Source organism: Mya arenaria, chromosome 9 (assembly GCF_026914265.1).
Source record: "Mya arenaria isolate MELC-2E11 chromosome 9, ASM2691426v1".
In the NCBI taxonomy this organism is placed as follows: Eukaryota; Metazoa; Mollusca; class Bivalvia; order Myida; family Myidae; genus Mya; species Mya arenaria.
In genome coordinates, this window is record NC_069130.1 from 6,546,152 (window position 1) to 6,557,932 (window position 11,781).

General features: G+C 34.5%; 1 protein-coding gene across 2 annotated transcripts in view; it reads right to left on the reverse strand.

Annotated features, from left to right (window-relative positions):
• Positions 1 to 11,781, reverse strand: part of LOC128245317 (exosome component 10-like) — a 31,977-nt gene that overhangs the window by 9,576 nt on the left and 10,620 nt on the right. For both annotated transcript variants that reach the window (XM_052963441.1, XM_052963442.1), the window contains exons 9-18: positions 11,227 to 11,417; positions 10,576 to 10,732; positions 9,904 to 10,052; positions 8,011 to 8,176; positions 7,410 to 7,539; positions 5,371 to 5,474; positions 4,331 to 4,411; positions 3,385 to 3,450; positions 2,781 to 2,856; positions 1,151 to 1,305 (exon numbers count right to left, since the gene is read on the reverse strand). In XM_052963441.1, the coding sequence (XP_052819401.1) occupies positions 1,151 to 1,305; positions 2,781 to 2,856; positions 3,385 to 3,450; positions 4,331 to 4,411; positions 5,371 to 5,474; positions 7,410 to 7,539; positions 8,011 to 8,176; positions 9,904 to 10,052; positions 10,576 to 10,732; positions 11,227 to 11,417 (1,275 nt within the window). The remainder of the gene's footprint in view (positions 1 to 1,150; positions 1,306 to 2,780; positions 2,857 to 3,384; positions 3,451 to 4,330; positions 4,412 to 5,370; positions 5,475 to 7,409; positions 7,540 to 8,010; positions 8,177 to 9,903; positions 10,053 to 10,575; positions 10,733 to 11,226; positions 11,418 to 11,781) is intronic.

Genomic DNA, 11,781 nt, shown 5'->3' on the forward strand with positions numbered 1-11,781 from the left:
AGACCCAATTTTCTGTTACAATGACTGCTTTAATCTAGTTTATCTGACATCTGACTCAGAGTTGGAGGATGACTATTTTGATTAGAAGATGACTATTTTAGATGACTATTTTGATTTAATTTTCCTTTTTTGAATAAAAATATGTATGTTTTTGAACCAAGGACTATTTTTGTTTACTTGTATCAATGGTAATTACACATGTAAAATGATGTTCAAAACAGGAATTTTGCTCTAATGAGAGCTAACCTTGACCGAAATCATAATGCTTAAAATCGTTTTCGGACAGCCCTGAATGTGTATGTATTGATTTTGAATAAGAGTGTCACTTTAATAGTTTATATTCCAAGGGCAAAGCCATGTAGATGCCAACCATATGATAAGAGCTCTGTGTGGTCAAGCTATGTTCACCTATCAAAGTTACCGCTGATGGGAACATTGGCATCAATCAAAGAAGACTAAAGAAATGGGTTATAATCAATGTCAGTAATTTTGTTAGTTTAACATGTCCAGGATGTAATTTCATAAAACATTGTCATAAAATTTCATGAAGATTGGATATTAGGAATAAGAATGACAATGGTCAAGCTGAAATACTGTATTAACCATTTATAATAGACTACCGCTTCACCTTTCATTAATCAGACAAAAAGTCAAGCCATCTTAGGTCAGCAATATTTCAGTTGACTAATATATGCCGCTTCAAACTCACAAGGCAATCAGTGAACAAAATCTATAAATCAGCATTTTCACAGACAGTAGAATTAACAAGTAGGAGAAATATAGGAGGCCTTGGGCCAAAAAGAAAAGGTATGGTTAGGGTTTCATCCATTTCAGAAATAGTTAGGTAGGTAAGGTAGTGTTGTTGTTTTTTTATTTTATCTGACCTTCTATCAGGACATGTGAACCATAGTTAATCTGGTCTATTTTTCAATATTAAAGGGCCACAACTCAGGGGTTGTTTGACTGAAGAAAGCCGGTTGGATAAATATTATTCAGTGTCTGAGAAATCATGTCTTTAATCTTAACTGAATTCAGTAAAGATTGGAGAGGCAATGGTCAAGTTCTAGAATAAACTGGTCTATTCTGCAACAAATAAACAACACTCACAAAATAAACATATTCTATAGCAGCAGAATGTGAACAGTTATACCTGGAATCTTATGGGAATCTTAAGATCCTGTGGCAGCGCTTTCTTGTCATCATCAGTGATCTCTATCGTCTCACCTTCATCGGTGAAGCGTAGGTGCTTGTTAGTGGGCATGGCCTCCGCCTGTAGGTCAGTGCGCGACCTCTTAGTTGGAAGAACTGTTGAAACAGAAAACATAATCATAGTGACTGGCCACCTCGTAAACTGGAAAGAAATTAAAAGGCTTTTCTAAAGATCGTTTTATTATTTTTTATACAAAATATAGATTAACTGGTCATAATTTGGGTCAAAAGTAAAAAGCTAAATACTGCAATTCTCTCTGACCTCCTTTTAAGGACATCCCTTCAGCTGATTTAAGCTTCATACCAACTATTTATAAAAAAGAAGAGAGAGATTGATCAGAAAATTATGCAAATGTCAGGCACTCTTTATAGAAAAATGAATTCCTCGCACAAATTTTGGTGAGAGAGAAAATTATTAGTTATGTAGTGCTTTTGAAATATCAACCTATATAAGGCTTATTTCTCTCTTTTTCAACAATATTATTAAAGATTTAAATCACATATTTTTAATAAAATAATACATTTATAGATGTTTATGGCCCTCCTGTACTCATATTCCTGGAAAAACCAATCAACAATTCATGATTAGAACATTTTTAAATTTTAGTATTTCCTAAATAGCATCAACCCATACCGTTGACAGATACTTCCTTAAAAACAAGTATAAAATTCTCGTTAAAATCTGAGAGTCATCAATTTCATTTTCTAAGAATTTTTAATAGAGCAAAAAATTATTTCTATGAAAATGATACAATTTTTTTAAATAATTTCAAGATATATGATATCTCTTTGCTCTTCTCATTTAGAATAATGGATAAATGTTACAAATGGGGGAGTGGGTGGATTAGATTTTCCAATTCATAGAGAAACAATGGTGTAACGGCAATATGATAACAGGTTTATTATGAGGGCTATTCCAGTAAAACATATAACCCATGGGGGGAGGTATTTAATATTTACTATTTAAAAGTATATTGGTGGGTGTCTATTTTCGCTAATTTGGACCTTGAAAGGGTAAATTTGCTTCTGTAGGTAGGTGGTATATTTTAAAAGTGCCTTCCCCCCGGGGGTAAAATATTTAAATGGAATAGCGTGCTTTCTCCCCGGGGGTTATATATTTAAATTGAATAGCCCTGACATGAACTCTTGTTTTATGAAAATAATATTGTCTCCTTCATGATTAAAGGCCCTTTTCAGTTTCCATACATTAAGGTGTATATTGAAAATTGCTTTAAACAATACATTTTACACAAATAGCATTAAGGTATTACAAAAAAATATTTACTTAAGCATGAGTGCTACACATAAGAATTTTGCATTGTCAACAGAAGCAAAAAAAAGTCTTATGTAAATATCTTGGATCTGACCTGGGATATGGACAATATTGTAAGATTTTGCATGTAGCTGAAAACAATAATGCATTCATGACTTTATATTTTGTAAAACAAAGCCATGCAGAAGATATTGGTGGGCAGATTGCGGTGGTGAATGCAAGAATAGGTGACAGGGAAAAAAAGCACATAAAACATATTTGCTTCTAGGCCATGATCTTGTATCTGTCTGCTACATACCTGAGTTTGCTGGACTGTCACTGGATTCTTTTTTCCTCTTTATAGAACATGGCAGTAGCTTCCAGGGTGAACCAGACTGAAAATTGCATATTTAAGTAAATCTGAAGTTTATATATATTATTACCCCAGTCCAGATTGTAGATATAATAGAAAACCAGTCAGAAATGAACATAATAGTGAACCAGTCTAAAACTTACATTTAAATGTTAACAAGAGTGAAATTACATTTAATAGTGAACCCGTCTGAAATTTACATTAATGAATAATAGGGAACTGCTCTGAAAATTGATAGTGGATCATTCTGAATTTTACATACAACAATGAACAAGTCCCTTATTTATGAATTAATAGTAAACCAGTCTAAAATGTACATATAACTATTACAGTGTCTGAAGAACAAAGCTATTTGTCATTACAGACATGACCAGTCTGAAATACACCACTAGCTACATGTATAGGACATGTATGAGGACATAGCTATTCATGACATAATCTCACCAATAGTATTTCCTATCAACAGTCTTAACAATTTAACCCTGTCAGCTTTGGGCTCATTTTTGTGACCTTACAAAGTCAATCATCTTATAATAAACCAATTTCTCACCTGTTCTTCTTTAGACATCTGACTTTTCCTTGGCACAGTTTTCCCCCCAGTCTTGTCTGGAAGGTACTGAAACACAAACATGCCAACAATGCACGTAATAATAGTAATTGAATAAGCTGGTTCACAAACGCCTTACCTTGGGCACCATATATTTTTAAAAAACAACAACAATTAAACAACAACATATTGGTGTTTGAAATCTTTGCAAAAACAAACTATGAACTTTAAATAATCAAAATCATAATGTGAAAACAATCAATTTCTTCTTCAACCTAACAAATAGTAATTATCATACGAGTTGAACAGGAACCAAACAGAAACCACAAGGAAGGAGGAGTGTTTTTTTCCATGAATTCTCGAATCCAGAGTGGCAACTTTCCCCAGTTCTTATATTTTAATATTTTTCATCTGTGTCGTGTTTCATATTCATGAAATGAGATTAACATTATTCTTTTTGGTGGTTAAGATATGTATCAACATTCAATTCATGAATTTTTTCCCTGAATTTAAATCATTCATTAAAACCACATCATTTTCAATGCCCAACGCCTGTGAAAGAAATGACAGGGTATTTACATTTGTTCCAAGGTCCTGCAATTAGGCTTATATAAATGTTATTTAAGCATAAATTGAAAAGATCAAAAAGTAAGCTTTCATTTTTCGCATAATAAAGGGACAAAAATGTGGCATAGTGAACATAGCAACCCCTTGTAAGGTCTGTATTGCATTCCATTTTTGGAAGAACAGCTCAGTGAATTAGTCTTTAATTCTGTCGATGTGAAGTAAATTTAGCATGTTTATTTGCTCTTCATTCCCGTTTAGGCTATTTAGAGCCAAAATTAAATATTTTGCAGATTGACGACAACAATGGCGATACCAGCGCTATGACAAATGCTTAGCTAACACTTCATCCTGAAAAACAGAAGAAATCAAAAATAATACTCACCATAAAATAGGGACTGACAAAGCTTGCTTTTATCATTGATACCCTCTTCTGTGCTTCAGTCTGTGGCTTTTTGGTAGGCCTCTGGAAAGAAACGTTGAACAAAGGTAATTAATCCAAACTTCAGAAAATAAAAGCACCTCAGAGCAAACACCAACTTGTCTGTTTGTTTTTTTCAGTTGAACAAGGGGCATAACTCAACAATTATAAAGGCCAGAGTTACGGACCTTGCTGTACATATTACCTATTATTGTCTCTGGCAAATGTCTACCAAGTTCTATTTCAGTACCATGGAACATTTTTGAGTTATGTCCAAGGTTACAGCTTTGGCACGACAACAATAAAGACCATGACAATATGTCAAATTTTTCCTTAATAAGATGCCTATTCTTGTCGATTTTCTCAGATAATTTAAGAGCATAACTCAACAAGCCTTTTAACCATAATGATGTATCTTTCATAACAAATCTAGGGCCCACAACAAGGAGTTTCATCCCTCATGATTTACAAAGGGTATTGTATTTTATTCAAAAGGGAACAACAGTAATGCATCACTGTTTACACTTTCCTAAAGAGCACACCTGCCATGTCATCTTCCATTAACTTATTACCCAAGCATCTGTTAGTACATATCACCCCCCATCCCAAATACACTGGCAGTGAAATGTTATCAGGGTGTTTATTTTTTATTATTCAAGGAAAATGACCTATACCCTGATTTTGTTTTATTAAAATGTATTTTTTGGGGGTTTTTTTACATTAATCTTTTCTTTCCTTTTTTACATTAATCTTTTTTTCAATTTTCATTTTATTTTTTTTCAATTATGCTCTCGAGCCATAGATCGGGCAGCATGACACAATTCTGGATCTCGAAAGGGCAGTTCAGCACAGTACCGTGGTCATTATAAATGAAGGCCTAAAAGAAAGGCAACTTATGTCATTACATTGAAATGCAAGCTAGTATTGTAAAAATATGCTCAATATTTCATTTTAATATAATATTATAATGAAAACCAGACAGACAAGCTACAATATTAACTTACGTTTTTGTTGAATGCCGTAAGCAATGGCTCATCTTTAACCTCAATGATCATGTTCGTCTTTCCTGAGGAAAAGAGAGCCGACTGTCGAGTCATCAGGCCTGGGTCTGTAGGAAACAATGAGAGAGACAAAAATATACTATACATGTATCTGTACATGAAAGGAGACCAACAAAATCCCTCAAACCAATTTATGCAAAGGAGGATAAAATCCCTACAGATCTACAAATACGCCCTATATACGATGTATAAAATCAAACAGTTGTTCCTATCAGTAAGAATACAAATTGTTATAAGGGCATACTATTATTACAATCAATTATGTCCGGGAAAAAGCGTTTGACCAATTGGAAGATGACTGCTTAACAGGTGTAGAGTCACTTCTATGTTTAGGATCAAGCCTATTGTTTATGTAATATTATATTGATACATTGGCTTGTGTGTACATTTGCACTGCAGCCTTTTTAACAAATGTTATTATATTTATTGAAGGAAACTAAGATAAACAAAACACTTAACAAAAACACATGAAAAGATGTACAATACACATAATGTTAAAAGTTATGTGAAGCTATGTCCCTCCATATGATTTTCACTGTTTCTTTCCATTTTATATACTCTTACAAAAATGTCTTATACACATAAAAGAAATATAACAAAATCAAATGGAAATGAAATTAATACAAAATATAAATCTCAAAGTTAGACCTTGCTTTCTCAAAATGTCCTTATATGTCTAGGAAAACAAACAGACAATGAGTAATTTAATTTTATGCTTATATAAGGAATTATGCAAACATATCAATATTTGTCATTTGAAATGAAATTCACAGACAGCTAAACACTTAATTTCTTCAATAAATCAGATCAAGTATTAAGAATTGTGGTCAATCAGACAGGTTATTGGTGTCTGATAATTTATAACTACAATCATAAATGACATTGCCATAATGGATAAATGTCAGCATATTTCAATTAAATATAACAGGTGTATAATAATAGTACACGTGTTCCATAGTAGGGCTATAAATAGATTACCACAATGTGTTCATACAATAGAAATTTAATTAATTCATTTTATACTTACATTGATAAAAACTTGCAAAAGCTCCGTCTGACTTTCAGAAAAAATGTCAAATGAATTTCATATCAAATGACTTGTAATGTCTTCTATTGATAACATCTGTCTTAACAATTCTTAAGCACATCGTAATTATTAGATAGCTTAAAAAGAAAGTAGTCTCCCTTTGGGGATTATGAAAAACACAGTGAAAGTTAGTTACATTATCAACAAGATTTCGCCTTTATATTTATAGGGTATGCGCATCACATCAATATTATTGTATTTAGTGGCAACAAAGACCTGTTTGCATGACAACATACTGTAAATGTATGACAAGTCTGAATTTGCAATGGAAATGACACTGCTGACATAAAGAAAAATAGTAATCATTATAAAACACCACCTATATACTGAAACATGACTGCCAAGGAGCAAATACTATCTCATCTGTTGTTGTTTTTTGCAACAAGGAGCACTCAACAATTTCAGTGTCATAGGCCTTGCTACATATGTACATATCGTCCCTGGAAACGTGTGTACAAAGTGTCATCAAATATCGAGAACAATTCTTGAATTATAACCAAGATGACAACTACAATTCTGTTATAGCAATACCTCCGATTCTTTTCTTTGAAAACCAACAACTTAAAAACCTCTTTGACCATGTTTGTAGAAAAGTGAATTTAACTTCAGCAACATAGCATGAATGCCTATCTTTGTCCATGTGTATTTTAGATTAAAACAAGGGGCAATACTCAGCATGTACTAAAGCCAGAGCTATATGGGATTAGCTTCACATGTGTGCACTGTTTCCTGAGACATGTCTAAACAATTTTATTTGAGTATCTTGAATGGTTTTCAAGTTATTAATGAGGTTAAAATCTTCCACAAAGATGACAAAGAAAACAGGTTCACAATAACACTAAGACTATGACAATATGTATTTCTTCAAAAAGAGGTAAGCTAAAAATAGACTTACCTAAAACACACGGTGTAGCTGTATAATCAGTGGGTGGGTGTGATAGATCGTGTGGACAGTTTAATAAGCTGTCAGAGTTGTATTTAGGGTGCTGGTATATTGTCGGACGCTTCTCTCGGACTGGTGTTAGCTGGTCAGTGAAAAAACAGAAACTGTTCGTTATGAAAATCCATGGTGAAGAATATTTACCATTCTTTATAGAGACAGAAGCAAAATTAAATTTTGAAATATCTGACATTTCCAAAAAGCAAGTAAAAGCCAACCATCATTTACGGTACCTAAATGAGATTGTCATTTCCTCGAGCAATCTGTAATAATGTAAATTGTTTAAGCTCAGTGACCATATATAATTTTGGTATCATTTGACAGGGTATTGCTTGCTGATTGTTGAATGACCACAAAAGTATTGAATAAAGTTATGAACTTCTGTATTTTTGTTCTTTATTCTAACTGAAATCTGGTTTGAAATGACTTACATGTATTACGGAAGAAAAAGCTTATTTGTAAAATATATATGCAAATTTTGCATATGCTTTCTCTAAACAAAATACCCATTTTAAATGACACCAAATTTCACAAAACAAACCATAACATGCCTTACCTTTACAGTAAGAGGGGCTTCTCTGGCCTTCATGATGATGGTGTGTATCTCGTTGAGGTACTGTCGTACCAGGGGCGGTATCGGATTGCAGCATGCCAGAACTCCCGGCCGTTCACGGGGCAGGATGTCACAGATTTGAAGCATCATGTGGTTTGGTAAAACATACCTGGAATTTAATACCTTTTTTTTTTGTTTCTACAATCTTAACAAGGCAAAACTGTTTATGTTAAACTTTAGTTTACAACAATTGTGAAGAAAGTTATATTAAACAACACTAAGTCAATCCTGTTAGCATGATGTTGCGCAAGAGTGTGGTGTTATCTTGAACCCAGAAAAAAACATCTTGTTCGGCTTGTTGACCACCAACCAAACTCACATGCACCCAGACCGGGACTGGACCCCTGATGCTTTGGTGAGAAGTGAGTGTGCTAACACATTCACATGGGTGAAAGTTGGAAATTTTGAAAAACCTGAAATATTTTGCTGGGGGCCTGGGGGCCGCAGGGCCCCCGGTGGGCCCAGGGCAAAGCCCTGGCAGGGGGTCCAGGGGGCCGTAGGCCCCCAGAAGCTTCTGAGATTTAAGAATTTTAAGGGAATAAAATGCCATTCCAGAGTATAAATTGACTATGAAATGAAATTGAAGCCTGACTTAAATTACTTTAATGTATGGCTAAATAATATTTTCTACACTATTAAAAAGAAAAAATATTAATATAAGAAAATGATACCATTAATGAATTTTATGCCTAAACTGATTCGTTTGGTAGGAAATGTATCAACAGTCACAAAAGTGTATAAGGTAGAATTTCTTCATTTATTTATTATAATTAAGATTTGGACCAAAAAAACTTATAATATTTCAAACTGATGCTTTTGTCAACACTCTTTTAACAACCATTAATCAACCAAGTTTGATTCTTTTCCATTTATTCTGACTGTTGCTACCATTTTCATTTTTTCATTTACTTTTAAGCACCGTCTGTTTGGCCAGTCCGTGTAATTTTGCAACCCTTTTTGCTTTTTCAGTTTTGAGAAGCTGCAGGGAAGATTCCCAAATGATTGGTTTTTACACATCATTTCATCGCCAAATGATTACTCTCCTACAGAGTGATTTCCCCATCTATCACTGTTTTTGTCAACCTCAGACAAACATTCCCACCTCCACTTTTTTTACTGCCTTTTCTAAGTCCTTCGTATTATAACCCGCTAGCAAAAACTTCATTTTCAGAACTATTTTGTTTGATAAACAATCGTCTGCATCGAATGACAGTTGCTAATAATAACAATGTCGGCCATCTTTATGTGCAGTCCTTAAGTGATAAAAGACACGCTATTTCATTGGAGGGTAAAATCGATTAAGGGGTTAGCCAATTAAAAGTATCCTTTCACACGAATGACGTATAGGGTTTTCCTCGACCTCGTTTGTCGGAATTACGATTCGGCGATTCCCAATGAAAGAGGATCGCACACTGAGTCTGTTTGGCCGTAATCGAACAAAAAGATCGGCTATCTCCATAAATGAAATAAAAACGCGCACTTGTTCAAGCGGGCACCTGCTGGATTGCAAAAATGGAGGTTGTGAAATCGGACTTATTGTTGACCTCTGCAAAATATGATCGAAATTCGGAAGAGGAGTTGGGCCATACCCCCTAACCCCCCTCTGAAAATCTCAACGGATTTACACGATTTTGAAAAACGACCTTTCTGAATCAGGAAAAACCGGAAAATCCGGCATATGCCGGAAAACTTTCACCCATGCATTCATAAAACCTCAAAGAAATGGTTCTGACAGACAACAAAATCAGTTATTTCTTTCTCTTTTTTTTTGATAAAATTAAACCTGTTGCTCTATTTAATCCAGAATTTTGGGATGGAATATTTTCATTTTCATACCCATAGCTTTCATCCTCCAGTCTGGCAGTTTCATCCCTCCAATTGAAGAGCTCTTTAAAGGCATATAACTGCTGGGAGTTGAAAACCTTCTTATTCTTCCTGTACAGATCCAAATAACTATCTGGTGTGTGAATCTGTTTTTGGTAAACCTGCAAAAAACACCCCTTAATATGTATAATTTATCAAAACTCCACAGAAATCATTGAATAATCTTGTTAATATCTTCAGGTCAAACATAAATAATATCATGGTTTCTGTTCCCAAACAGCCCCATTTATATGTCTTAACCTTTTTTTCTTTTCTTTTATACAATGAGGCACATGGTGATAACAGTTTGTGTAAACAATACAACAACATGCATACTATGTATGAAAAATAATCCTGAATAAAGATTGTTCCTGCCTTTCAAACCTCTTTTTGCCTGTAAACATATAACAGGAACCACAACTGTATTATTGTTTGACCGAACATCAAAAAATTATCTTCCATAACTTTTAAGAAATGAAGCCTCTGAGTGACAAGAAAAAGTCCCTCAATGTTGACGTGGAAAAAAAATTCCCTACAAATATGAAGACTTTAGTTCAGGATAGAGAGCTAGTGAATATTAAGACTTATTTACCCTAGTGACCTGAAAATACTCATTCAACACAAACGTACATAGTAATTTCTTACCTTCATACAGAGGTGTCTACTCCTGTTGAGGACCGAAAGCAGGAGATTGTTGGAGTTATTTCCCCTGGTGATCAGCTCATTCTTCAGTAGGTCGTACACATACAGAAGGTAGTGGGTATCCTCACGGGCATATTTACTCAACTCTTCTGGAAGCGGCCTAGAAATAGAAGTCTAACTATTATACGCTTAATTCTCACTTGGTTGTCTGGTTAGCGCAGTGGTTAGCTCACTCGCTTCTCACCAAGGCGACCCGGGTTCAATTCCCGGCCTTGGCGTATGTGAGTATGGTAAGTGGTCACCAAGCCAGATAAGTGGGTTTTCTTCGGGTACTCCGGTTTTCCCCACAACACAAGACCACACTCTCACACATGATCGTGCCGACAAGAGTGACTTAGTTTAAGTTATCACAACTTCCTTCACAACCGTTGTAAAATATATAATGTTTAAATTAAATCTCACTGAGCTATCAGCTTCCTAGCTGTGAGTTGATGAAATCGCATAATCAGCTTCTGCTTATTTAGACCCACTTTAGTAGTTATACCAAATTAATTCAAAGAAACAAACAAGTAGGCAAAACAAACACTCATTCCACAACTATCTGTCCTGATGAACAGTCAAAATTCCTTCTTCATTGCTATTCATTTGAATTACCTGATTCTCCAGTCAGCCAGCTGATACTGCTTATCTGCTGTCACTCCACAGTACTGCTGTAGAAGATGGGCGAGAGAAAAGCGACTATAGTTCATAACACGAGCCGCCTGTCCTGTGTCGAACATGTTCACTATGTAGAGGCCCAGGTCTCGCTGTAACCAGTCTATGTCCGAGTCTGCACCATGTAACACCTGGAAATATTTTTTATATGTAGGGTTAATTGCATTTTCACAATGTTTAGTGCGAGATTATGTCATAACCAGTCTATGTCAGAGTCTGCCCCATGTAATACCTGGAAATCTGTTACTAGTAGGTAGTAGTCACATGTTCCCAAAATGAAGTCTTAAATCATGTTGTGATCACTCCATATTCAACGTGTAATACCCTGAAAATGTGTTATATGCAGCATTTAATTACATGGTGACTTTGCTTGAAGCATTTGTAATATGGAATGAAGATATGTGTAATGGGTGACTTTATAATAGCCTCAAGTGTTTGTTATATGAAATAAAAAATATGCATTTTCAAACAATCACAATGGTAAATGGACGAAAA